This window comes from Leptodactylus fuscus, chromosome 8, assembly GCF_031893055.1.
Source record: "Leptodactylus fuscus isolate aLepFus1 chromosome 8, aLepFus1.hap2, whole genome shotgun sequence".
In the NCBI taxonomy this organism is placed as follows: domain Eukaryota; kingdom Metazoa; phylum Chordata; class Amphibia; order Anura; family Leptodactylidae; genus Leptodactylus; species Leptodactylus fuscus.
In genome coordinates, this window is record NC_134272.1 from 20,173,371 (window position 1) to 20,200,771 (window position 27,401).

General features: G+C 45.1%; 3 protein-coding genes across 4 annotated transcripts; 2 read left to right on the top strand and 1 right to left on the bottom strand.

Moving 5' to 3' along the window:
- Positions 1–3,670: 3,670 nt before the first annotated feature.
- TRIM72 (tripartite motif containing 72) lies at positions 3,671–9,312 on the bottom strand. 2 transcript variants are annotated; one of them, XM_075283875.1, is made up of 8 exons: positions 9,195–9,312; positions 8,493–8,522; positions 6,839–7,235; positions 5,868–5,963; positions 5,432–5,662; positions 4,930–4,952; positions 4,707–4,825; positions 3,671–4,501 (listed from the first exon to the last, which is right to left on the bottom strand). In XM_075283875.1, the coding sequence occupies exons 3-8, from the start codon at positions 7,232–7,234 to the stop codon at positions 3,936–3,938; spliced, it is 1,431 nt and encodes a 476-aa protein (XP_075139976.1). In that variant the 5' UTR covers position 7,235; positions 8,493–8,522; positions 9,195–9,312; the 3' UTR covers positions 3,671–3,935. The 2 variants fall into 2 exon arrangements, with proteins under 2 accessions (XP_075139976.1, XP_075139975.1); XM_075283874.1 differs by having other exon boundaries at positions 9,141–9,275.
- A 5,067-nt stretch (positions 9,313–14,379) lies between these two features.
- Positions 14,380–17,293, top strand: LOC142217594 (apoptosis-associated speck-like protein containing a CARD). The gene is made up of 3 exons (XM_075285896.1): positions 14,380–14,543; positions 16,645–16,704; positions 16,902–17,293. Exons 1-3 carry the CDS (start codon positions 14,393–14,395, stop codon positions 17,162–17,164), a joined length of 474 nt encoding a protein of 157 aa, XP_075141997.1. The 5' UTR covers positions 14,380–14,392; the 3' UTR covers positions 17,165–17,293.
- A 2,899-nt stretch (positions 17,294–20,192) lies between these two features.
- LOC142217587 (apoptosis-associated speck-like protein containing a CARD) lies at positions 20,193–23,118 on the top strand. The gene is made up of 3 exons (XM_075285887.1): positions 20,193–20,690; positions 21,194–21,265; positions 22,745–23,118. Exons 1-3 carry the CDS (start codon positions 20,414–20,416, stop codon positions 23,005–23,007), a joined length of 612 nt encoding a protein of 203 aa, XP_075141988.1. The 5' UTR covers positions 20,193–20,413; the 3' UTR covers positions 23,008–23,118.
- The last annotated feature ends 4,283 nt before the right edge of the window (positions 23,119–27,401 follow it).

The following is a 27,401-nucleotide window of genomic DNA, read 5'->3' on the forward strand; positions in this document are numbered from 1 at the left end:
AGCTCTCCAGCGCTTCTGACTATACAGTCTCTCCCGTCAGCCAATCACATAATTAGAACCGGTGCGTGTCATCTGTCGCCAGGAGAAGTTCGGGCTAGCGGCTTGTAGGGCTGAGTACTGCGCATGTGCGAGTCATTTCCCGTAAATGGGATGACTGTCCCTCAGCGGTGTTTACACTGAGCGATTAGTGGCTGCGGCTAGCGCACAAATCGCGTTGTGACAGTGGAGAGGTACAAAAAAGGATAAAATTCATATGTTTATAAAACAAAAGTAAATCTTGTAAATGATATTAAATTATATATTACTTTACTGTTTTTTTTTGTTTTATCGTTTTTTTTTTGCCCACAACATTACACGTATACACGCTGTGGCGCCATTTTAGAATGCGTTCCAGCAGCGTGTCGTATCTTTGGTGGTTTTATTGTATTTTTGTGAATTATCTTCAAAATTTAAAAAAAAAAAAAAAAAGATAATTAAAAACCTACAATAATATTAAGAAAAAAATGTAGTCACGGTGTTATCGGCCAAACGACGAAACGCGGCCGTGTGTGTCGCTGTAATACCAGCTCATGTGACCAAAGGCAGAGCTGCAAGCGCTGGGCCCCTGGGTGGAGAAGGGCCCCCTGCTGTCAGGTACCATTTATAGCACTGTGGCCCCTCAGACTTTGTGGCCCGTGTGCGGCCACAGCCGTATACACAGTTTGTACAGTGAAGGGTTAATCCTTGGTACATGGTGTCGCCTTTGTGTTTTTTTGGTCGGCGCCTTCTTTCACTTTCACATCTGAGTCATTGTAATAATGGCTACCGTGGAAATCCCCTCCATGTGATATAATAATCCGATATATATATCTGGTGCGCCCGGACTGAGGCCACCAGGATTACGTATCTCCAGGACCCTCCTTGCTGGTAGTTTCCACTACTACCATCTGCATAATGAGGACCAGGACCGGCTCCAGGTTTTGCTGGGTCCTTGGACAGCAGAGTGAGTGGGGCCCCTCTCACCCAAGCTAAGGGGCACAATCCATTAACCCCTTCCCACCGCAGCCGTTTTTCGTTTTGTTATTTATGTTTTTGATGCCCTTACGAAAGCGAACGTCACCAATACTCCCCCCGACCCCATCATACACTTCCTTTGTTTCTGCCTGCGCCGCAGAGCCAGTAATTCTCGCTCTATTGTACAAATGCCGGCAGAAGTGAAGTTTTTTTTAAAGGGATCCAGTTTGTTCATTCTTCAGACTGTTTCACCTCGTGATTCGGTCTGAAGACGCTCCCTCCTCCCAACTAGGCCTATTCGTTGGGACTAATCCGGAGCGGAGTGCGTGACTGGATACCGGTGCAGTGCACCGGCATTCAGTCGTGGCTACCCGTTTTTTGGTCTGGAACCTGAGGCGGCAATGCAGAGGATACCAGGAGCTTCCAGAGACACCCAAAAATCACTCAAAACACTGCTAAAGTTATATAGGTGCATTTATTAACCTTTGAATAGCACTAAAATATCTTTTTTTTAAAATAAATGAATAAAAAACATTTTTTGCCCGGAAAATCCCTTTAAGGCTGGGTTCACACCTGCACCTGGATTCCATCCATGAATCCGCTTCAAAAATGCGGAGAGAAAAGTTCTGCAAACCCAGCAAACCCCATTACAGCCTATGGGGTCCGTGAGTAACTGCTTTTTAAGTTTTTCGTGGACTCGGAGAATGGAAACCCGAATGCAGGTGTGAACGTGGCGTCACAAAGCTGTAGCAGGGCTTATATTGTGCGGGACAAATTGTGCTTTGTAATGTTACCATTTAATATTCTGTACGGTGTACTGGGAAGCCGGGAAAACTTCAGAATGGGCGGATTTGGAAGAGGAGCATTTGTGTTTTATTTTATTTTATTACATATATATATAAATTTATTAAACTTTTGTCTTTTTATTGTCTTTTTAGACTCCCCCTAGAGGACTGTTTCACCACTACAATATGGGTAACAGAAGGTTATTGCGGACAGGCCTGCTATTCAGTAGCCGCTGCCAGTAATCGGATGCTTGACCGAAACCTTAGGAGGGTTAATGCTGCGATCGTAGAGGATTCATTAACTCCTTCAGGACAGAAATAATTTTCATTTTTGCATTTCCAATTTTCCCTCCCCACATTCCACGAGCCAGACATTTTTCAATTGGAATTGGAAAAACAAAAGTATTTGTGTTAATTTCTTAGAGGGCGTTCATACTACCATCTATGTCCGACAGGTAGTGTCCGCTCCTAGTGTCCGTTCAAAATCTGGCACGGACATTAGGAGCGGACACTAGCTGTGTCCGTGACACCTGTCATTTATTTAAATGGCGATCGGGTGCGTTCTTTTGCACTCCGTGCCCGTCCTTCACTGTCTGCATGTAAAGATGTCCGACTTTTCAAGCGGACAGAAAAAACCTACATGTCGGGTTTTTCTGTCCGCTTGAAAACTACACCAAGTCAATAGTCAATAGAGATGAGCGAACACTGTTCGGAACAGCCGTTCCGAACAGCACGCTGCCATAGAAATTAATGGAAGCGGCCGGCACGCAGGGGGTTAAGTGGCCGGCCGCCGGCAAAGTCTGCGTGCCAGGTGCTTCCATTCATTTCTATGGGAGCGTGCTGTTCGGATCAGCTGTTCCGAACAGTGTTCACTCATCTCTAATAGTCAATTCTTAAAGTTGATTTATTGGAAGGAGGATTTGTTGAAAAGGAGCAAGCGTAAGGATCTGAACAACTGGGTGTAGCATCTCCATATGGCAGGTCTTAATGGGTGTTCTTTTATGCCATGTGATGCAAGGAAGGACAATCGGCAACAGGGTCATGGGCAACCAAGGCTTATTGATGTATGTGTGGTAAAGGCTAGTCCGTCTGGTCTGATCCTGCAGAAGAGCAACCATTCCTGTTGGCCATGGCAGAAAGGTGTGTATACACAGGACATCACAGCTTGTGTATATGGAGGGTAGTCACAGGCCGGTCAGAGCGTCCATGCTGACCCTTGTCCACTGCTGACTATATAGATAATTGTCAGTATACACAGGACATCACAGTTTGAGTATATGGAGTATAGTCACCAACCAGTCAGATTGTCCATGCTGACCCCTGTCCACTGCTATGCAACAAGGCGTCCATACACACAGGACATCACAGTTTGTGTATATGAGTAGCTGACCTCCGTCCACCACAAAGCTCTTACAATGAATGGGCACATGAACATGAGAACTGGACCATGGAATAATGGAAGAAGGTATCTGGTCAGCTGGATCACGGGTAACATCATATGGATAGCTGGGTGTGTGAGCATCACTTACCTGGGGAGCACACACCAGGGGGCACTATAGGAAGAAGGCTCTGGGCGATGTTCTGCTGGGTCTTGGCATAGCTAAATACTGTACAGATCAAGTTCTCTTGCTTCATAGTTGCAGTGCCCCCTAATGCCAGGTGGTTTTAATGCCATGACTGAACAGTGTATGTAGCCCCATCTTAGTGGTGCCTCTAGTGGAAAGTGATAAATATTGCAGCCATTAAAAAGGTATCAACTACTGAAGACTATCAAGTTTTTTGTATTTATATATAGCTTAACTAAAATCAGTGATCAGCAACTCTCCCACTGTTGTGCAACCACAAGTCCCAGCATCCTGTATAAACTAATCATATACCAATCACTCAGCAACTGTGGTGGGAAATATTTTATTTGTGCAAAAATCATCACACCCCAATATATAGTGGTTCAGACTCTCTGGATACTGCAGTGGTGAGGCCTCATGGCAGGCTGTAGTGTGGGGGGATCATGATCAGGTCAATCTCTGTGGGATCAGTGGTGATTGTGATGTCCATCCCTTATAGTCCTGACTATGGAGACTATATGCGTCCATTTTTAGCTATGTCTTTCTCATACGTCTTGATGGGCAGTGGCCAATCTCCATGGCTTGGTGGCAATCACTGGCTACCTGTTGGCACGTAGAGCTTCAGGGGTTGGCTGTTCTTTCCTTTATCGTGCCAGCAGACATCAAAGAAAGGAAAGAGGCGGCCGGAGAAGCGCTCGTGGAAGGTATACAGTAGCTTAACATTGTCCTCATCTCCAGAATCAAAGAAGGACACCACCCCATCGGAGAAGCTCAGGTATATGCCGATCTTCTCAGGACGCCCGTCCACGCGGAGGATACGCGGCTCCTTTGCCTCTGCATGGGCCTCATACACCTTTCCTTCCTTGCAGCCCAAGATCCAAAAGCCATTGGAGGGAGAGGCGTGAAGCTTCCCTTTACGGTTGGCGGTTTCAGAGATGACACCTAAGGCCCACCTTGGTTTGTCCTCGACCATCACCTCCCAGTAGTGTTCTCCGGCTGTGAAGCTTTCTTTGGTGACTAGACAGTTGCCTTTGTCAAAGCGGCCGGGATCATCAGACACTGGCTGCTTGTGGTCAGAACATTCCACCGATTTACCATTGTCAGACACCACCAGGTTCTGTTGGGCTGTGTCAGGGTCAAATGTCAAGTTTTCCAGAGCTTGAAAAATAAGAAATAGTATTCAAACATTTTGACCATAACTGAGGTGGCGAGTAGTCATGAAGCTATAAATGGGTTTGTGCTTCCACCTGCTGGTCATGGCTGGTAATACATTCAGTATATATCTCAGGAAATTGTTTCATAGATTACACCCTGTACTTTGCAGGTAGTGGCCATTGTACCCTAACCCAAGTTTCCTCCTCACCTGGCATCAAGGCCCGGAACATCTTCCTCCATACTTGGAATTTGAACTCATCGGAGATAATGGGCAGCTGGATGTCCAGGCGTCCAGGAAGAGGAGACTCCGACAAGGTGGTGCCAAGCCTGTACACAAGAGATGGTTGGAATATATAAATCAAGAGTATGGGGAAGAGACCGGCAGCTGCTATGGGATGGAAGAGACAAAGACATGGAAGAAAGCCCCTTACCTGCTGGTCACTACGCAGAATTTCTGGAAGGAGGAGAAACAAGATTAGATTAGAGGAACAGACTATAAAGTCACAGAATGTATTATACGATGCTCATCCCAGTGATATTTCTACACATGGCCGCCTCATCTCCTACAAGTTCTCTCATCACAAATCATGAGGGACAGTCACCCAAATTCAGAAGCCCTGCCACTAATTGTGATACTAACCCTATCCCTACACTCTCCCCTACCACCACCACTGTTACTAACCTGTACAACCATCACTAACCCTAATAATAATCTCTTCTCCTACCAACCCTAACTCTATTTCCACCACTAACCCCTTACCTAAATCACTAACCCTAACCTGTAACCCTGAAATTTACTCTGTATCTTTAAGCCTAATAGTAACACTACAGATGAGGGACAGATGAGTCTGAACAGGATAGAGGAGTATAACCCTAATACTGACATTGCACCCCACCTCCGCCCCTAGTATAACCCCCACCCATCACTTTTACCCTTAGAAATTCAGTCTGTTCCTGTCCGTCTAAGTCTTTCAGGACTCCGTCCATCTGGCCAAGCTGCTCCACGTAATGGGCCAGACTTTTCCTTTCGCCCAGAAGGGCAGAGGTGGCGTTTATCTCGGCTTTGTCTGCTTCTCGGAATAGTGAGGTCTCCATGATGTTCAGATAGGAGCGCATAGTGTTGAGCTGATCCTTCACACTAGACTTAAAGCGGGACACTGTATCCTGCAATACAGAATATAGGTCAGACACAGGGGGAAAAAGTGGGACAGATGCCGAAGGGAGAAGGGGCTGATGTACAAAGATAATAGATGTGAGGAGCGGATAATGGCCAAGCAAAAGGTGAAGCTAAATCCTGAGGGCAGGATCAGAGGAGCGAACGCCAGGCTAAAGTCAATGGTGACAGGGAACGGTCATCACCAGCGCTGACCTTCACTTCTGCCACCTGTCTGTCCAGTAGAGCCACTGTCTTCTCCTTCCGTAGTCGGGCTTCCTGCAGGAGGACTTGCTGTTGTGGAAGTTGTCTCTAAGAAAGAATATAAGATATCAATGTCTCCACTTACCCTCATACATTATAATTATCATCGATGTCATCTGTGAGGTATGAAGTCATGAGCTTAAAGGGATCCTATCATTCAGATGGCATTTTTTGTGCCCAACACGTCGGAATAGCCTTAAGAAAGGCTATTCTTCTCCTACCTTTCGTTGTCTTCTCCGTGCCGCCGTTCCGTAGAAATACCGGTTTTCGCCAGTAGGCAAATGAGTTCTCTCGCAGCACTGGGGGCGGGCCATAGCGCTTAAACAGCACTGGGGGCGTCCCCAATGCTGCCAGAGAACTCTCCAGCGCCGCCTCCATCTTCTTCAGGAACGTCGTCTTCCCGTGTCTTCTTCCAGCGGAGACTGTGAAACTTGTAGGCCTCGGACCTCGGGCAGAGCCGACTGCGCATGCCCACAAGAAAATGGCCGCTTACTTACTGTGTAAGTGGCCATTATTCTTGTGGCCGCAGGCATGCGCAGTAGGCTCTGCCCGAGGCCTACAAGTTTCACCGCCTCCGCCGGAAGAAGACACAGGAAGACGACGTTTCTAAAGAAGATGGAGGTGGCGCTGGACAGTTCTCTGGCAGCATTGGAGACGCCCCCAGTGCTGTGAGACAACTCATTTGCATACCAGTGAAAATCGGTATTTCTATGCAATGGCGGTACGGAGAAGACAACGAAAGGTAGGAGAAGAATAGCCTTTCTTAAGGCTATTCCGACGTGTTAGGCACAAAAAATGCCATCTGAGTGATAGGATTCCTTTAAATCTTTTCTTCTACAAGCAGACATTCACCTCCCAGCGCCATGACATGGAGCCGTTCTGTGTTATTATATTTGAGGATTGCTACCTGCCCATGTTCTCACCTTCATCTTGGTATAAGCCTCGGCGGCGGTGATGATATTATGTCCCTTGTGTTTCCCCAGGGAGGCGCACACCCCACAGATCAGCTCCTTGTCCTGCTCACAGAACACACTCAGTGGGTCCAGATGTTCCAGACAATGGCCCTGGGGGACCTGCTTGAAGCTTTGCACCAGATGTTCCAGCTGACGATTGATGTGAAGGCTCTCAGGTCGGGATGGGGCCTGACAAGTAGGGCAGAGAGTGGAGCCATTTTGGTCCTGGCCCTTGGGGGCCCCAATCAGGCAGCTCTGGCAGAAAGTGTGTCCGCATTCCGGTGTGACGGGCGATCGGAAGAGCTCGAGACAAAGCTGACAGGTGAGGTCATTCTGCATGCCTTGCACCAGCTGGGGGTTCGCCATTCTAAGAGACAGAGGGGTAAAGAGACTAAAATGAGTGAGGGGTATTAAGACATGGCAGAGCCGCCAGAACATCGCAGGCTGGTAATGATAGGAATTCAAGGAGGGACTGCTGTATCTTTAAATAGAATATTGGGAAAGGCCACAACAGGCCAGAGAGGTAATGTTACACAAGAGGAGAACTCCGCTCCAGTCTACACTGCAGACACTCACAAATCCTCCATATTAAATTATATTACATGCATGAAGTTAATAACGCAGGCTGCATCCAAAGGATTCTCCAAATCTCTGATCTTGACTTAATGTGGAAGGCCCTCTCCAGAAGAGGAAGTGAATCTGTAAACCACAAGCGGAAGAGCACTTTGCCTCCTTTTAAGAATAAATTCTAGAGAACAGTTTCACACCTCCCTTTGACAACACTACTTGGCCAAGCCTGATTATGACTGGAGGTCTCCCGATTCTCCCCCAGCAGCAGACGTCTGGGGAGAGAAGGGCCTAGTAACTGGATGTCTACATTCCTGGTCCTTTGTAGCAAAGCCACCACCAATGGTGTCTGCCAGGGGGCTACTCCTTTCTCCCTGTTCAAAACACATGCACACGCGATCGAGTTGAGCATGCAAGTCTATGCGGAGATTGAGAAGAATAGCTGTCGATCTTAAGTGTATCTCCAGCTATCAATCTATTGCTCTCAGTTATCAGCCATTGCAGATGTTGCCTGCTACCTTACTTGAATGTGTGCTGAGCTGCAGTAACTAAGAATGGCCACTACAAGATGTAAGGTGCTGTTTGCTTCCGGCTCTGTACACTGTGTTAGTTCCGGGGGCCGCAATTCTGAATATTGGCTGATCAGTGGAGGTGATGGGTGTCGGCTCTCACAGATTTAGTGGGGATGACCTAACCTAAGGATAGGTCATCAATGTCTACATCACCTGGATCCCCACTAGGCGAAAGCATCACATTGCAAAAATGCTGATTTTTTTTTTGTTGCTGCAGATTTTGATACAGTCTTTGAAGCCAAAACAAGGAGTGGACTGAACACAAGGAAAGGTATAAGAGCTTCTCCTACATTTCCCCCTCCTTTTCTAGCCGTTCTGGGCTTTGGCTGAAAAAAGCAGCAAAATCTGCAACAAAAAAAAGCTGCATTTCTGCTTCGTGGGCCTCAGCCTTAAAGTTTTTCTAGAGCTGAGAGAGAGAGAGAAAGACAAGGCAAAACTGCAAATGATTGTGAAGGTCACACAGAGGTTAGTGAAGAACTACCTACCTGCAGATAGACCAAGATGTCACAGGAGACCTGCAGTGATAGGAATAATACAGAGAAGATACATGGAATCAATGTGGATATAGAAAAGAACAACAGACAAAACATTAGGAGGAGAGCCAGACGCTGACTGTGGACAAGGACAATATCCGGAAGAAGACCTGGGGGACAATGGCCAGGAGAACCCCAGACGGGCAGAAGAACAGTGACCGGGAGAAGACCAGGGATAAGGAGAACAGTGACCAGGAGAAGAACAGTCATGGGGAGAAGAACAGCGGCCAGGAGAAGACCAGCCATGGGGAGAAGAACAGTGACCAGGAGAAGACCAGCCATGGGGAGAAGAACAGTGACCAGGAGAAGGCAAGACATGGGGAGAAGAACAGTGACCAGGAGAAGGCAAGACATAGAGAGAACACAAGAGAGTTGCCATATCCAAGAGGCAGGAATCATACACGGAACAAACACTGACCTACAGAGGAAAGCTGAACACTCACCTAAGGAGATAAAGTGTCCAGAAAAGAGACAGACACTGCTCAGGACAGAGAACAACAACCAGAAATGGTGGACACTGACCACAAAAGACAGACTATTCAGAGAAGAGACAGACAATGAATAGAAGGGAAGACACTACCCAGTAGGGTGAACACTGACCAGAAGAGAAAGCTGCTGACGAAGAAACACCGGTCAGGAGGAAAGGACACTGACCAGAAAGCTGAAGACGTTGACCAGGAGAGGCAGATATGGACCAGGACAGGTGGCCACTGATCTAGAGGTTTCAGTACCGAGCTGTAGGAGGTGCCCAGCCAGTCCTGTCCAGTAGATCTGTCCGCACCCCTCCACCCACTGCCGGTTATTTCTGACACTGATATCTGTCCTGGAACAGCTGAGAGTTATGGGAAGCCAGGAATCATAGAGGCGGCAGCTGTCATATTATATAGTATCAGGACTGGGATATGTGTGTATAATGTGTATATGACTGTGCGTACAAATAACAGCCGGTATCACAGGAGACGAGGCTCTAGTGTAATAATTACTATATAGAACTGCAGGGTCAGAGAAGATCCCCAGGTTATACCAGCATGGTCCATATCACTAATTACAAGAAGATGTATAACATATACCAGCTGTATATATAGAATTATATACAGGAGATACCAGTGGCGCAACTAGGAATGGCGGGGCCCCGTGGCGAACTTTTGACATGGGCCCCCCTCCCGACCAATGCCGAAGACCTCGACCGACCCCCTCCTCCGCATTCCTGCACACTCTATTATGTCCCTTAGTGGCCCCTGCATACACTATTATGTCCTTTAGTGGCCCTTGCACACAGTATTATGCCCCATAGTGACCCTTGCAAACAGTATTATGCCCCATAGTGTCCCCTGCACACAGTATTATGTCCCATAGTGTCCCCTGCACTCAGTATTATCCCCCACTGTGGACACCCATAAATAATTATTATACTCTGGGGTCTTTTCAGACCCCAGAGTATAATAATCAGAGACCCAGAGGAATAAAAACATAAAAAAGTACTGTTGCTTCCCTGTCCCCGGCTCCTAGGCTGTCGGCATCTGCTGTTGGCCTTCTTCAATGACGTCGGACGTCACATGACCCGGGACGCAGGCCGGGGTCATGGGACGACAGAGACGTCAGACAACTAGGACTGAGCTGAGGCCTGCGCGGAGAGGTAAGTAACAGTGTTTTTTATGTTTGTTACCTCCAATCATTATACTCGGGGATCTGCAAAGACCCCCGAGTATAATGATAGTCTTTGTGGGGCCCGCGGTGTCACTTACTGATCCCGGCCCAGCCAGGATCGGTAAGTAAATAGGGCCCGTTACCGGCTGGAGTAATTCCAGCAGTAACGGCCTAGTAAAAAAAAAACAAAAAAAAAAACGCAGTGGCGGTAGTGGTTGTCACCAGGCTCCCTAATGTCCCAGGCCCTGTGGCAGCTGCCTCCGCGGTAGTTATGCCCCTGGGAGATACCCAGGTTATACCAGAATGGTCCATATCACTATATGCAACAAGTTCCAGCAGAACATACTTTCATAATAAAAAGAGATGAAAGCTTTAATAAATTCCATCAGCGCCATCTATAGGAATGTTTATTGTATGACATCTTACATTGTTTTTTCTTACTTGTTAATAATGAGTGAATAAATATTACTATTATAGCTATAAATTGATATTAGTAACTTAAGGAGCGGCCATATACATTATCTGTACACACCTCCTCTAGTAGCATATATACATTCTCTGTGATCTGTGACTACGCTATTGGGACAATGGCTGTCTGATCCCTACCGGTATTCCTATGCCCACTGTATACTTATAGTCATCCATATTGCTCCATAACTTATAACATAACTGTAAATAATCTCCATCAGACTGAGTATAAACAGTTCTTGTCATTACAAAAAGATATAAATAAAATTAGAAGACGCAGACTGGGACAGCACCTGGAATCTGGGACTGTCCCGCTGAATACAGGTATGTTAGGAGGTATTCTGTATGGACCATTAGACTTGTGATCCCGGAGCGAGTATAAAATCCATTGACAAGTTTTCATGGAGCAAATTCAATGTGATCCCGCTGATGGGAGGACTCAGCGAGTGACATGGCACAAGACCTAGTCATCGGTACTAGAATAGCCAGCGCCATCTTGTGGGGTCTTCTGATGCAGCCGGCAACACTTGGTCATGTGAAAAGACTCTAAGTAAAGGTGTCATTCTTGCTTATGCTCTGACTAGGTCTAGCATTGGATTGGGGTGATTGGGGTTCACCAGTACAATCTGGGGGCGCACTATACAGCTAAATTCAGATATGAATCCCTTTCACACATTCCTAAAACTGCACTGAACACCTTTTTTTCAGTATTACCTGCTGCCTGGCCCTCACCCTGGACCATTTCTGTTCTGTGGACACATCTGTAGTTAGTGCGGAGAATGTACTGTATCATTCAGCACTCTTGCAGGGGTTGGTGGTCTCGGTGGTCACTTGCTCCCATGTGGGCCAGTCTGAGGTCTGCCACAAGTTATGCTTTAGTAAATATTTCTTAGTAGTCTATTTGTTTTGTTGTTTTGTAGTTTGTGAGCCCCACAATGTACATTTTTCCCTATCAGTACATCTTTGCATCAGTATGGGAGGAAATCCATGCAAACACAAGGAGAACATACAAACTCCTTGCAGATGTTGTTCCTGGCAGGATTCAAACCCAGAACTCCAGCGCTGCAAGGCTAACCACTGAGCCACCGTGTTGCTCTGTCTATTTCTTTTTTTTTGTGATTTTTGTTTCAGTGTTGAACAGGGACCGCTGAGGCGCAATTGGAAGAGTCACACAGTGTTATGACACTTGTTTCTATGCATCATGACACCATGTCCCTGACTTCATTCAGGAGGCCTGAAGAGGATGAGGACCATTGCCGGAGCCCGGGGGAGGTGAGTACTCAGTTTTTAGGTTTGTTCACTTCACCTAGACTTCTTGCTTGTTATACTATGGGGGTCTGAAGAGATCACAGAGTATAATAATAGCAGTCCGAACCAGTGGCATAACATTACTAACAAGCAGTGCACTATCCCCCCAAGTCTCTCCAGTGTACCCCACATTACTAACAAGCACCGCACTATCCCCCCAAGTCTCTCCAGTGTACCCCCACATTACTAACAAGCAGTGCACTATCCCCCCAAGTCTCTCCAGTGTACCCCCACATTACTAACAAGCACCGCACTATCCCCCATGTCCCTCCAGTGTACTCCACATTACTAACACGCACCCCACTATCCCCCATGTCCCTCCAGTGTACCCCCACATTACTAACAAGCACCCCACTATCCCCCATGTCCCTCCAGTGTACCCCACATTACTAACAAGCACCCCACTATCCCCCATGTCCCTCCAGTGTACCCCACATTACTAACAAGCAGCGCACTATCCCCCCAAGTCTCTCCAGTGTACCCCACATTACTAACACGCACCGCATTATCCCCCATGTCCCTCCAGTGTACCCCACATTACTAACAAGCACTGCACTATCCCCCATGTCCCTCCAGTGTACCCCCACATTAGTAACAAGCACCCCACTATCCCCCATGTCCCTCCAGTGTACCCCACATTACTAACACGCACCGCACTATCCCCATGTCCCTCCAGTGTACCCCACATTACTAACAAGCACCGCACTATCCCCATGTCCCTCCAGTGTACCCCACATTACTAACAAGCACCGCACTGTCCCCCATGTCCGTCCAGTGTACCCCCACACTGTTACTATCCCCCATGAACCTTAAAGGGGTTGCCCAGTCACAACAAGCATTATTTTATACTTTGGCTTTCTGCAGTGGTCTGAAATCACTGAAATAGATGGAGAGCAGCCATTCCATTCAGACTGGTGTGCAAAACACCCAAACTCTTATCACCCCTGTGCATGATGCCCACGGGGAGGGGTTACCTTGTGGTGACCAGATAGCTCCTATAAGTCTACCCCCGTAATGCTAGCATATCACTAATATCCATATATTTCCTGTGCACCCCCTCACAAGCATTCTACATCTCTCTAGTGCACCCCCATAGTGTTAATAAGCACTCCACAGCTCAGAGCCCCCCAAACAAGTTTCCCACAGCTCCCCATGTGTGTATTAAGGCTGAAGCCCAACGTGGCAGAAACACTACAGCAAAAACTGCGGCGTTTTACAGTCCCTGCAAAGTGGATAGGAGTCTAGCAAATCCCATCCACACATAGCAGAGAAATACCTGGGGAGTTTTTGGAAATTGCAGCATGTCAGTTATACCTATGGAAACACCAGCGGTCACCCTATAGGTATAACTGAAGTAGAAAGTCCACAGATCAAAATTCTACTCACTTTCTGTGAAAGGTGTTGTGGGAAAATCACAATGTGTTTCCACAAAGGTTTTTCTTGCAGGGCTTTTTGGCTGTGGCCCCCTATGTGGGGCTTTATCCTAAAGCACATTGTCAATCACCTACTGTATGCACCGCCAATGGAGGAGTTTCTTTGCACCTCTTATGAAAACCTAACACAGATATGAAAGATTCCTCCATTCTTCATAAGCCTGCCATAAACCTCCAACCCCCCCCACCCGGATCTACCTTCTACCATGGAGCACACACAAGCCCCCCAGAGCTTACCATATTACAAAGGTATCAAGCTTGCTATCCCTACAGCTCGGCCCCACAGGGCCATAGTTTGCTAAATCCACCAAGCATCAACCATAGCTTGCCATCCCCTAAAGTAACACAGCTCTACAATACCTCCTCCCCCGGCAATTCACCATGCCCCCCACACACAGTTCACCATGTCCCCCCACCCCCCACAGTTCACCATGCACCCCACATCTCTCCCCCACAGTGAATTGTGTACCCCACATCTCCCCCCACAGTACACCATGCACCCCGTATCTCTCTCTCCACAGGACACAGTGCAACCTGCAACTCTCCCTCCACAGTACACCCCACATCTCCCCCAACAGTCTACCACACACCCCACATCTCTCTCTCCCCACAGTCCACGTAGCCAACCTGCATCCCTCCCCTCACCAGTACACTGTGCACTCCGCATCTCCCCCCACTACACCCCGAATCGTTCTCCCCACACTACACCCTGCACCCCATATCTCTTCCCCCTACACCCCACATCTCTGCCCCCTACACTACATCCTGCACCTCACATCTTTCCATGTTACTCCACTACACAGGATACAGTGGAAGGACCTTCTTACTAGTAAAGACACGCCTACCCTGTCATGTGACCTTATGACCTCAGAAGGTCCTTACTGAGTCTATACTCAGTAAGGACCTAGATCCAGCTCCGCCCACACCAGAGTCTGAACACATGGTCACGACGTCACCGGAAGTCCTTTAGCCCACTACGATTTAGCATCTACCAAAATGAAACTGGTGGACGCAGACACTGAGGATGTGGCGGATCTGATCAGCAGATACTACATGGACTGCTATGGGGCTCAGGTGACCCTGGCAGTTTTAGAAACCATAGACGAGAGACAAGAGGCCGAGAAGCTCAGGAATGACCTAAAGACAGGTAAGAACCAGAAAATCCTGCAAGAATATGTCCAGCTGTAGTGATCTTACTATGCCAGGAAGTGCAGAAATAATATAACAGGGATTCCCTGGAAAGGCCGTGTTCACATCTGCGCCCCGATCTCTGCTTTCAGGTTTCCGTCTTCTGCCGACAGAAGACAGAAACCCGGCAGACAATGTCCGGCTGTGAGAGCCTGTGAGCGTTTTGTGGTCTCCGCGGCGAAACCGTTTTTTTATTTTTTTTTAACCGGACACAAAGTCCTGCATGTCCGACTTTCCGTCTCCTGTCCAGTTTCTCGGGCAGGAAATGGAAATTACAAAACAGAGACCCCGGGCACTGGAATGAACCCGCCAAAAGCAGTATATTGTGAAGTAGAACTCTAAAATGTACAGATAATGTATTAGATGTCAACTGCAGTCCTATGTAACACCACAGATAACACGGTGATAAGTCTCTATATACAGATAATGTAGTAGATGTCACCTGCAGTCCTATGTAACACCACAGATAACACAGTGATACCTCTCTGAGTACAGGTAATGTAGTAGATGTCACCTGCAGTCCTATGTAACACCACAGATAACACAGTGATACCTCTCTGAGTACAGGTAATGTAGTAGATGTCACCTGCAGTCCTATGTAACACCACAGATAACACAGTGATAACTCTCTGAGTACAGATAATGTAGTAGATGTCACCTGCAGTCCTATGTAACACCACAGATAACAGTGATAAGTCTCGGAGTACAGATAATGTAGTAGATGTCACCTGCAGTCCTATGTAACACCACAGATAACACAGTGATAACTCTGTATATACAGATAATGTAGTAGATGTCACCTGCAGTCCTATGTAACACTACAGATAACACAGTGATAAGTCTCGGAGTACAGATACTGTAGTAGATGTCACCTGCAGTCCTATGTAACACCGCAGATAACACAGTGATAACTCTCCGAGTACAGGTAATGTAGTAGATGTCACCTGCAGTCCTATGTAACAGCACAGATAACACAGTGATAACCCTCTGAGTAAACATAATGTAGTAGATGTCACCTGCAGTCCTATGTAACACCACAGATAACACAGTGATAACTCTACGAGTACAGATAATGTAGTAGATGTCACCTGCAGTCCTATGTAACACCACAGATAACACAGTGATAACTCTCTGAGTACAGATAATGTAGTAGATTTCACCTGCAGTCCTATGTAACACCACAGATAACACAGTGATAACTCTCTGTATACAGGTAATGTAGTAGATGTCACCTGCAGTCCTATGTAACACTACAGATAACACAGTGATAACTCTCTATATACAGATAATGTAGTAGATGTCACCTGCAGTCCTATGTAACACCACAGATAACACAGTGATAAGTCTCTGAGTACAGATAATGTAGTAGATGTCACCTGCAGTCCTATGTAACACTACAGATAACACAGTGATAACTCTCTGAGTACAGGTAATGTAGTAGATGTCACCTGCAGTCCTATGTAACACTACAGATAACACAGTGATAAGTCTCGGAGTACAGATAATGTAGTAGATGTCACCTGCAGTCCTATGTAACACTACAGATAACACAGTGATAAGTCTCGGAGTACAGATAATGTAGTAGATGTCACCTGCAGTCCTATGTAACACTACAGATAACACAGTGATAAGTCTCGGAGTACAGATAATGTAGTAGATGTCACCTGCAGTCCTATGTAACACCACAGATAACACAGTGTTAACTCTCTGAGTACAGCTAATGTAGTAGTTGTCACCTGCAGTCCTATGTAACACCACAGATAACACAGTGATATCTCTCTGAGTACAGCTAATGTAGTAGATGTCACCTGCAGTCCTATGTAACACCACAGATAACACAGTGATAACTCTCTGAGTACAGCTAATGTAGTAGTTGTCACCTGCAGTCCTATGTAACACCACAGATAACACAGTGATAAGTCTCGGAGTACAGATAATGTAGTAGATGTCACCTGCAGTCCTATGTAACATTGGTAAGCTCATACCCAGCTATATTATCTTCTTCCATAGTACAGTGTAGTCACCAGGCTTGGGCTGATCTTGGTCTGTGTATTTTTCAGTGAATAGCTGTCCATCCAAGGAGCCAAGGAATGAGGCAGATCAAGGAGAACCATCTAGAGGTGAGCAATAGACTGGAGGCTCCTCCTGAGATGTCTTGATTTTCCTAGTACAGTATATACAATAGAGAAATTATGTTAAAAAAGGGAAAAAAAAGTCTAGTAGAAATATGTCCGACATTTGAAAGTGAAAAATGGCTACAGTGGGAAAGGATTAATAGAAAACAAACAACATGTGAGGTTTTTTGGTTTTATTGCAGATGTTGAGCATTTTGTGGACAGACATCGGCCTGCACTGATCACCCGGGTGGTTCTGGTGGATCCGATCCTGGATGATCTCCTTCAGGACACATTGCTAACACCTGAAGCATATGACATGATCCGTAGCAAGAGTCCCTCTACTAACAAGATGCGAGAGCTCTATCGTTTCGTTCGATCCTGGGGAAATAAAGACAAGGATCGGCTCCTGGGATCTCTGAAAAAAAATAACATGCCGCTGATCAGGGATCTGCAAGGGAACTAAAGCCTAATGGAAACCGCGGGGGGATTAAAGAGTTAGCTCCTGGGATCAGTGTCTTGTATTGGAAGCTGTGAGTTGGGATGTGTCATAAAATGTCTCCTCACCATGACTGTATTTTTCTACAATAAATGTGAAAACCTAAAAATAAAAAATCCTGCAAAGCATTTATTTATGAATTTTTCTCAATTTCTGTTTACAATAAATTTGCTGTATTTTGTCTGTTAAAAAAAGGTGTGATGGTCCCAAAAATGGCATCAATATAAACAGCAGGTCTTCCTGCAAAAAATAAGCCCTCACATTCCACTGACCAAAAAAAAAAATTAAATTAAAGGTCTTGAAAAAAAATGTTCTTACAAAAGGTAAGGTTTACTTTGCAAAAGTAGTAGAATGTAAAAAAAAAAACATTAGCCTGAGGCCCCACGTTGCAGAAACACAGCTTTTTTTGTTATAAATTTTGCCGCTTTTCATTTGAGCTAAAGCCAAGAATGACTACAAATGGAATAGGAAATATATAGGAAGCTTCTTATACTTCTCCCTTCTGCTCAATCCACTCCTGGCTTTGGCTCAAAAAACTGCAGCAAAATCTGCGTTTCTGCAAAGTGGGGCCTCAGTTTGCTACAAGAAAAATGGACACTTACATAGTAAGTAAGCAGTCATTTTCTTGCGGCCTGTGGGCATGTGCAGTCGGCTCTGCCCGAGGCCTAGATGTTTGATCCCGGTTCTGGAAGAAGACATGCAGAGAGGCCGTTCCTGAAGAAGTGGAGGTGGGACTGGAGATTTCTCTCGCAGCATTGGAGCCGCCCCCAGTGCTGTTTGAGTGCTGGGGACCGCCCCCACTGCTGCAAGAGAACTCATTTGCATACAGACAAAAACCTGGATTTCTACCAAACGGCAGTGCGGAGAAGACATCTAAAGGTAGGAGAAAAATAGCCTTCTTAAGGCTATTCCTACATGTGATCGACAAAAAATGTGATTTTAATGATAGAATCCCTTAAGGAAGATGTTACAGTTGTCCTACCTATATTTCATGCAAGTCGATTTGTTGGCGTATGCCTTATATGCTCAATATATTTTCTTATTTTTACTTTTTGAGGCTTGCAAAACACACATATTATTGACTTCTTTGTTATTCGATAAAATTTTAATGAAAACTGATTAAACATAAAGAGTTGCATGTACTGCAGAAAAGAAAAACATTTCCCACAAAAAATAGGTGATGAGCTAGCTCCATCACTAAGATGGTAAAAATATGACTTAGAAATTTTTTTTATAGTAAAATAATGGCAAAACTTAACCCCTTGAGGACCTGGTGATTTTCCAGTTTGGTATTTTTGTTATTCCTCTCCACCAAAAGCCATCTTCTTTTTAAAAAATATATTTTCTTTCATGGGGCTTCTTTTTGCGGGACAAACTGTATTACATAATGGCACCATTTAATATTCTGTATTGGGAAGACAATGGTAATAGGGTGAAATTGGGGGGGGGGGGGGGGCAATTTCTTACAGGTTTTACTTTTATGATGTTCACTATGCATTAAAAATAATGTTAACTTTGCTCAGTGGGTCAGTACAATTATGTTGATAGCAAATTTATATAGTTTTTTTTTTCCATTTTTGGCAAAGGTATTAAAAAATTAATAAAATTCTTGGAGTTTTTTTTGTACTTTTTTTTTTTTTTACTTGTATCTATTGTACTAAAGCTTAAAACGTTAAGACGTTTGGTCCTTGTATACTATAAAGAATCCATAGTCTACATGGTCACTGTTTTTACATAAATCAACAGTATAAGGAAACATAAGACCCTTTGGGTGATCTATCCTATCAGAGGAAGCATCTTGCTCCAGTAATCAGACTCTTTTCCTTATCTAATAAACTGATATTCACTCTGAAATCACTGCTGAATCAGTCTTGGACTCTAAAGACACACTGTCAGCTTACAGAAGTATTAAATGACATGTGCCAATAGAAGTCTATGGAGGGGAAGAGGGGGCAAGTGAGAGAGAAGTGGAGACACGAGCAGACAGAGGCTGCTGAAGGAAGCCAAAACAGGCCAGATATCAAGGCTATGGGATGGCTAAGCCTGTCTGAAGAACAAATCGGGAGAAATTTCTATAAGGAACAAGAAAAAAGTAACTTCAGAGCCACAAAAGTCATAATTCATGTTTTATAACGATGGGTCTGGAGAAGCGTCTGTGTTCCTTGACCATATTCCTGTAGTGTAAACCAAAGTACCAGGGCTGATAACTATAAGAACCATGCCAATATACATATCTGCTGAAATTATTCTGATTTCATCTTCATGTTTGGTATCTCTGGACATTCTGCATCACTTGCTGGACATATCATCGCCTAGAGGGTTATGGCATATGCCAAAACTCAATCAATGTTCACTTGTTATAATTTAGCCAGCCTTGGTGACAAGAGATGGACAAGACGGTGCGGTCAAATACCTGGAGATGCAGCAGAGATTGTAAACTGTCCGAATTTCCCATGGGTCTCCACAGCCGGGCCCTTCTCCAATCCAAGGGCCTGCTTTCTTTAGCTTATTCCCTTTTATTCTGCATACTTCGTGACTGATGCTAGGTTCATACCTGTGTCCTGGTCTGTCAGAGAAGCAGAAGAACAGACACAACTGGATTTGTTTCATGACAGACACGAATAGAGCCCAACAGGGAGACAGGAATATACTGCTGTCAGACTCCTCTGGTGGTGGATAACCTGCCTTGAGAACAAGAGATTAAACATATTAAAATCCAACATGCCCGTCCCTTCTTCTACCTGTAATGTACTGATGGAAATAACCATTAAATCTTCGCCAATCTGTCATTGGCGGTTTATAAAAAAATAAAATCATATGTGTAGAAAAAGTGATCTCCACCCGGCCGCCATTATCTCTCCGGCAGTGCAGAGTTACGTGAGTTTATTGCATGAGATAAACATTTCTGGCTGAAACTTTAACAATTTCCAGGAACTGAGGCCGGGAGGTAGCAAAGCTTCTGTGTACATTACAATGTACTGCAGGTTCAGGCTAACTTTCTATATATTAACCCCTACAGCTCCTCCTTTCTGTCGTTAAAGTAGTGTCCAAAGAATCCGACTTCTCCAGGAGGCAAAATGTGAAACTACTGGTTAAAACAAGAAGAGCGAAAGAACAGGAAATTGTGCAAAGTAAATCCTTTTCTTTCAGTTTCTGTTCTATTTTCAACAAGCCTTTGCCACCAAGGGACAAGACCGAGTCGCTGCTTAGGAGGAGATGGAGAAGACGGTGCGAGATGTCCTGGTCCAAGGTTTGGAGAACTTGGAAAGAAAATCATTTAAGAGGTTCAAGAACAAGTTAAATGACGTGGAAATAAAGAAAGGATTCAGCAAGATCCCCAAAAGTAAACTGGAGGAGGCAGACACTGAAGATGTGGTGGATCTGATCAGAAGATACTACAAGGACTCCTATGGGATTGAAGTGACCCTGAATGTTTTAGAAGCCATAGATGAGAGACAGGAGGCCGAGAAGCTCAGGAATGACCTAACGGCAGGTAAGAACCAGAAAATCCTGCAAGAATATGTCCAGCTGTAGTGATCTTACTATACCAGGAAGTGCAGAAATAATAGAACAGGGATTCCCTGCAGAGCAGTATGTTGTCTGTGCAGACGTAGCAGAACTGAACTTGTGAAGTAGAACTTTAAAAAGCACAGATAATGTAGTAGATGTCACCTGCAGTCCTATGTAACACCACAGATAACACAGTGATAACTCTCTGAGTACAGATAATGTAGTAGATGTCACCTGCAGTCCTATGTAACACCACAGATAACACAGTGATAACTCTCTGAGTACAGATAATGTAGTAGATGTCACCTGCAGTCCTATGTAACACCACAGATAACACAGTGATAACTCTCTGAGTACAGATAATGTAGTAGATGTCACCTGCAGTCCTATGTAACATCATTAAGCACAGATCCAGCTATATTATCTTCTTCCATAGTACAGTGTAGTCACCAGGCTTGGACTGATCTTGGTCTTTGTATTTTTCAGTGAATAGCTGTCCATCCAGGGAGCCGAGCAATGGCAATGGCAATGGGACAAATCAACGAGAACCATCTAGAGGTGAGCAATACACTGGAGGCTCCTCATGAGTTGTGCCGATTGTCCTAGTATATACAATAGGGAAAAAAGCCTCCAATTGATTTCAATTTGTAGCGCCTGTAAGCCGACACATTGAAATGAATGGGATCTGTTTTGACCGCTCACACTCTGACACGTGTATACATGTCAGAATGCACGCGTGTTAACTCCGTGTGAACGGGGCCTTTAAGGCCCCACATAGCCAGCCATAGCTGAAAAACTTTTTTTTTTCAGCATTTTTTTCTCACAGTTTTGCGTATTTTCTACACTATACTACAGTATACTACTATATTATACTTATATGGAAAAAGAGTTTCTATAGGGATAATTGAAAGGCTGCAATTTACAAAAACACAAAGATTTTTGAAATTGCAGCATTTCCATGGCAGATATTTTGCTCTGTGGATTAGCCAGAATCCCATCCACTTTGCAGATACTGTAAAATGCTGCAGTTTTGGCAGTGTGGGGCAACACCTAAGGTTGGGGCCCCATGGAATGTAAAAGCCGCGATTTGCTCACTGCGGGAACAATTGCGGTGTTTTACAGTCAGGGCAAAGCGGATGGGATTCTAGTGAGTCACATGCCCACTTTGCAGAAAAAAAACATGGTGCAGACGCACCGCGGTTTTGGAAATCGCTGCATTTCAATTATACCTACGGAAACTTCAGTGGTTTCCCCATAGGTATCATTGTAACAGAAAGCCCACAGAGGAAAACTCTGCAAACTTTCTGTTGCCGGCGCTGTCTTTCCCTTTTATCTGCGGCACGTCTCGTGGGGCCTTAGCCTTAGGGAGCCTTCACATGGAGTAACGCTCCGCGCATTTTGTCCGAAATTACACATGTAAAAATACACGTGTAAGGGTGCATTCACACTCAGTAACTCGTTCCGAATCAGCGGCGTTAAAACAGATCCCATTGCTTTCTATGGGAGCTGGCATACGTGCGCTCCCCAAAGAAATGAATGGGATTCTTTTTTTACCTATTGCTTTCAATGTGATACGCGCATTATAGGTTAAAAAAAAAAAAAGCCATTGAACTCATCAATGGCTTACTACATTTTACACGTGTATTTTTACACGTGTAATTTTGGACAAAATGCGTGGAGCGTTACTCCGTGTGAAGGCTCCCTTAGAAACACTTATGTAAAGTGTCTAAAAATATTTGGCAGCCTCATTCAGATCACCTGGCGGTAATGCCATAACCAGAGTCCTTTTATTATTGCAGTATATTATAGCAGTATATTATAACACTGATCAGATCCTCGGGGAAGGGGGGGGGTCTAAAAAAAAAAATACATTGTAAAGAATACTAAATGATACCACTATGAAGTACAATCCATCCTACAAAAAAATAAGCCCTCGTACAGCTCTGTGAATGGAAAAAATGAAAGTGAAAAATGGCTACAGTGGGAAAGGGTTAATAGAAAACAAATAACATGAGAGGTTTTTTGTTTTTATTGCAGATGTTCTGCATTTTGTGGACAGACATCGGACTGCACTGATCACCCGGGTGGTTCTGGTGGATCCGATCCTGGATGATCTCCTTCAGGACAAATTGCTAACAGCTGAAGCATATGGGATCATCCGCAGCAAGAGTCTGTCTACTATGCAGATGCGAGAGCTCTATAGTTTCATTCAATCCTGGGGAAATGAAGACAAGGATCGACTCCTGGAATCTCTGAGAAAACATAACATGCCGCTTATCAGGGATCTGGAAGGGAACTAAAGCCTAATGGAAACCGCGGGGGGATTAAAGAGTTAGCTCCTGGGATCAGTGTGTTGTATTGGAAGCTGTGAGTTGGGATGTGTCATAAAATGTCTCCTCACCATGACTGTATTTTTCTACAATAAATGTGAAAACCTGAAATAAAAAAAAAAAAACCTGCAAAGCATTTATTTATGAATTTGTCTCAATTTCTGTGTACAAAAAAATTGCTTTATTTTGTCTGTTAAAAAAAATAGGATGGTCCCCAAAATGGCATCAATATAAACAGAAGGTCTTCCTGCAAAAAGTAAGCCCTCACGTTCCACAGACCAAAAAAAAAAATAAAAAAATAAAATTATAGGTTTTAAAAAAAAAAAAAATTCTTACAAAAAGTACCGTATTTTTCGGACTATAAGACGCACTTTTTTCCCCCAAAATTTCGGAGGAAAATGAGGGTGCGTCTTATAGTCTGAATGTGGGATGGCCGCGCTACTGCCACCGCTGGTTTTCTTCAGCGGCAGTAGCGCGGCAATCTGCAGGCCCCGGCAGCTAAGACAGTCCCCGGCATCTGCTGTAATAGACCGGCGGATGCCGGGGAGTGTCTTAGCTGCCGGGGCCTGCAGATTGCTGCGCTACTGCCACCGCTGGTTTTCTTCAGCGTCAGGAGCGTGACAATACTGCAGGCCCCGGCAGCTAAGACACTCCCCGGCATCTGCCGGTCTATTACAGCAGATGCCGGGTACTGTCTTAGCTGCCGGGGCCTGCAGATTGCCGCGCTACTGCCGCTGAAGAAAACCAGCGGTGGAAGCGCGGCCATGCTGCAAATCCACTCCTCCTCCACAGGTCCCGGCAATCAGTTAGCCCCGGGGCCGGTCCCCACCGGCCCCATACCTTTAGTGATGCAGGCCGGCTCCTGCACGGCGAGGCCGCAGGAGCCGACCTGTTCCGATGACAGCCGGGAGCCTAATGAAGGCTCCGAGGCTTGTCATAGATATATATTACTATCGCGGCTGGTCTATGACCCTCCGCGATAGTAATGTATAGAATCTCCCATAGACGGCAATACACTTGTATTGCCGTCTATGGGACTTGCAATCAAATGATTGCAGGTTCAAGCCCCCTAGGCGGGGGATAATAAAATAGTAAAAAAAAAAAAAAACACTTAAAAAAAATATAATAAAAAATAAAATAAATAAAAGTTCACCTCCTTTCCCTAGAATACATATAAAAGTATAACATTACTGTGAAACATACACATTAGGTATCCCTGTGTCTGAAAATGCCCGGTCTACTAATATTTTTATGTACAGTGAACGTCAAAATCAAAAGTGCTAAACTGCCGGGTTTTTCTCTCTGTTTTGCCTCTGAATTAAATAATAGGTGATCTAAGCAATAAACATTTCCCAAAATGGTATATCTAAAAAGTACACCTGGCCCCACAAAAAAAACGCCCTATACATCCCCGTACAGCTGCAGGGTCACCTGTCAATGTGGCCTTGCAGCTGTTCCAAAACTACAACTCCCATATATTAAATATTTTACCATTTTTTGCCTGAAATTTTTTTTTCCCTATTTTTCTCCTCTAAAACCTAAAATACGTGTCAGATGAGCACTTCAAAACAGATCCCATTGATTTCAATGGGTGCCGGCTTACACACGCTACCCATTGAACTCCATGGGAGGCTTTTTTACCTATTTGCTTTCAATGTGATACGCGTGTAAGCTGGCACCCATTCAAATCAATGGGATCTGTTTTGAAGCGCTAATCTGACACGTGTTTTACGTGTCAGAATGAGCGGAGCGTAAACTCCGTGTGAAGGCTCCATTACTTTCCAATAGTAGAATGTAAAAAAAACTATTAGGCTGGGGCCCCACGGGACGTAAATGCCGCGATTTGCCCGTGGCACTAACACTTTAGTCCATTATGACAGGGGAAAGTCTTCCATTTGTATCTGTCATATGGAAAACCATTTCTTCCATCTTGAATGATTAAGAACCATCAAAAGCACAACGGAGATGTCAGCATACCTCCCAACTTATGAAGAGAAGAAAGAGGGACAAAATGTGTGGCGCGGGCAGCGCGCTGTGGCAAATTTAGCTCCGCCCACTTTCATGTTGACTCTGCCCAGTCTCGTTTATTTTTCATGTGCTTCCACACAGTATATCCTCCTACAGTCACCGTAAATTATATATCCCCCTCGATCTCTCCCCCAGTTTTATGTTCCCCCATCTCTGTCCCCAGTTTCATGTCCAACCATCTCTGTCCCCAGTTTCATGTCCAACCATCGCTGCCCCCAGTTTCATGTCCCCCTCCATCTGCCCACAGTTTCATGTCCCCCCATCTCTGTCCCCAGTTTCATGTCCCCCCATCTCTGCCCCCAGATTCATGTCCCCCCATCTCTGCCCACAGTTTAATATCCCCCCCATCTCTGCCCCCAGTTTCATGCCGTTCTTCCCCCGCCGTTCTCCCCCCTTCATCTGCTCACAGTTTCTTGGGCCCCCTTCATTATGTTCCCCTCAATGTTTAACACAAAATAACACTGATATTCACCTTCCAACGCTCCCCCGCCACTCTCTCCGTGGTTACTCACATAGTTGTAGGCGCAATGTAACGTTGTGCCTACACATGCAATAGCCGGAGCGCAGCAGTAAGGCAGGAGCTGAGCTGTCACAGCTCCTGCTTTACTCGCTTATGTGTTCAACTCTACGGCGTCCTCCAGACCGACTGGGACCGCGGGACAGGACACCGAATTTGTGAATGTCCCGCAGAATTCGGTATGGTTGGGAGGTATGCAGGTGGGCATACTTGGCACGCTTAGAAAAATGATTGTATGGAGTAAATTAACATTGGCATGCTTTCTGCAAAATTTTTCAACAACAACTCCTAGATAAAGGCCAAACCCGTTTATAAGCTGTGCCCCATTACATCACACTATAATACCCTCTCATGCCTTCATATATAGCATACTGCCCCTTGTATGTCCCTCACACAGTATAACGTCCACACAGTACAATGGACCCCCTTATACCTATCACACAGTATAATCTCCCATTAATATGAAACACTCAGTATAACACTCCCTCAGTTCCCTCTATGCAGTATGTCTCCTTTATACTCATAGTATAATGCCCCCTTATAACTCCCACACAGTACAATGCATCCCTGGTTCCCTCCAGACATTATAATACCCCTTTAGATCACCTCAAACAGTATGATCCCCCCTGATACCTCACAGCATAATGGCCCCCTTAGTTCCTTTCACACAGAATAATGCCCCCTTATACTTCACACACAGTATAATAGTCCCATAGTTACTGTCAGGCAGTATGATGCCCTGTTATACCCCCACACACACACAGTATAATGCCCCCTTATACTTCACACACAATATAATGATCCCCTTAGTTTCCTTCACACAGTATAATAAATTCCCCCATACAGTATAATAGTCCCCTTAGTTCCCTGCACACATTATAATGCCAATTTATCCTCCATGATGTTAGTGTAGGAGTGTGATCTCCTTTAGGAATATCCAGCCTAAGGCTCCGTTCTCACGGAGTAATGCACCGCTCATTTAGACATGTACACACGTGTCAGCGCGGCGCTTCAAAACAGATCCCATTGATTTCAATGTGTAGCGCGCGTATGCCGGCACCCATTGAAATCAATGGGATCTGTTTTGAAGCGCCGCGCTCTAAAACGTATATATGTGTCTAAATGAGCGGCGCGTTACTCTGTGAGAACGGAGCCTTAGACGCTCCCTGTCCCTTTCTCTTATAGGGATATACAGGTTTGCAGCTTTTCAATCCATTATGTGCTCTCATACACAATAGAAATGACAAATTTTATTTTGTCCATTTCAACATTCTTTTTACATCAGTTTCTTAGTGTAGATTATGCCGAAATCCATGTTGGCAATGAGTTGGCATAGATTTCGGTTAAGGCCCACGGACCCCAGAGGATTCCCCTATAATATGACAAGGCACACACATTAAGTGTAATCTCTGACAGGGCAGGGATTAAGAAGACTGGTGAGCTTGCCCACAGGCAGAAGAAACAGGCGAACTCCTTTTCCTGAGTGAAACTTTGTCTGCGTTCTCTAATGCTGCAGAACCTCTTGGTCGGTATTAGGGATATCCTATAGATAGAATCTCAAGATTTTAGGAAGTTTTGTAGGAAGCCAATATTTGTAACGTCGTATGTGTTTTCTTACCAGGTCCAGCGCTTGCATCTTGAAAGGTCTGCGACACCTGCACTCCCCTCCTATAAAAAATTCTCTTGACTTCCAAAGTATGATCCTCCACTTGGGTGACAATGGATCTAGCTGTATAGAAGAAATAGGGAAGACAACTGCATAAGCCAAATAGATTCAGTGATATGAGGTAGCCCACCCACTAGCCAAGCAGATCATGGC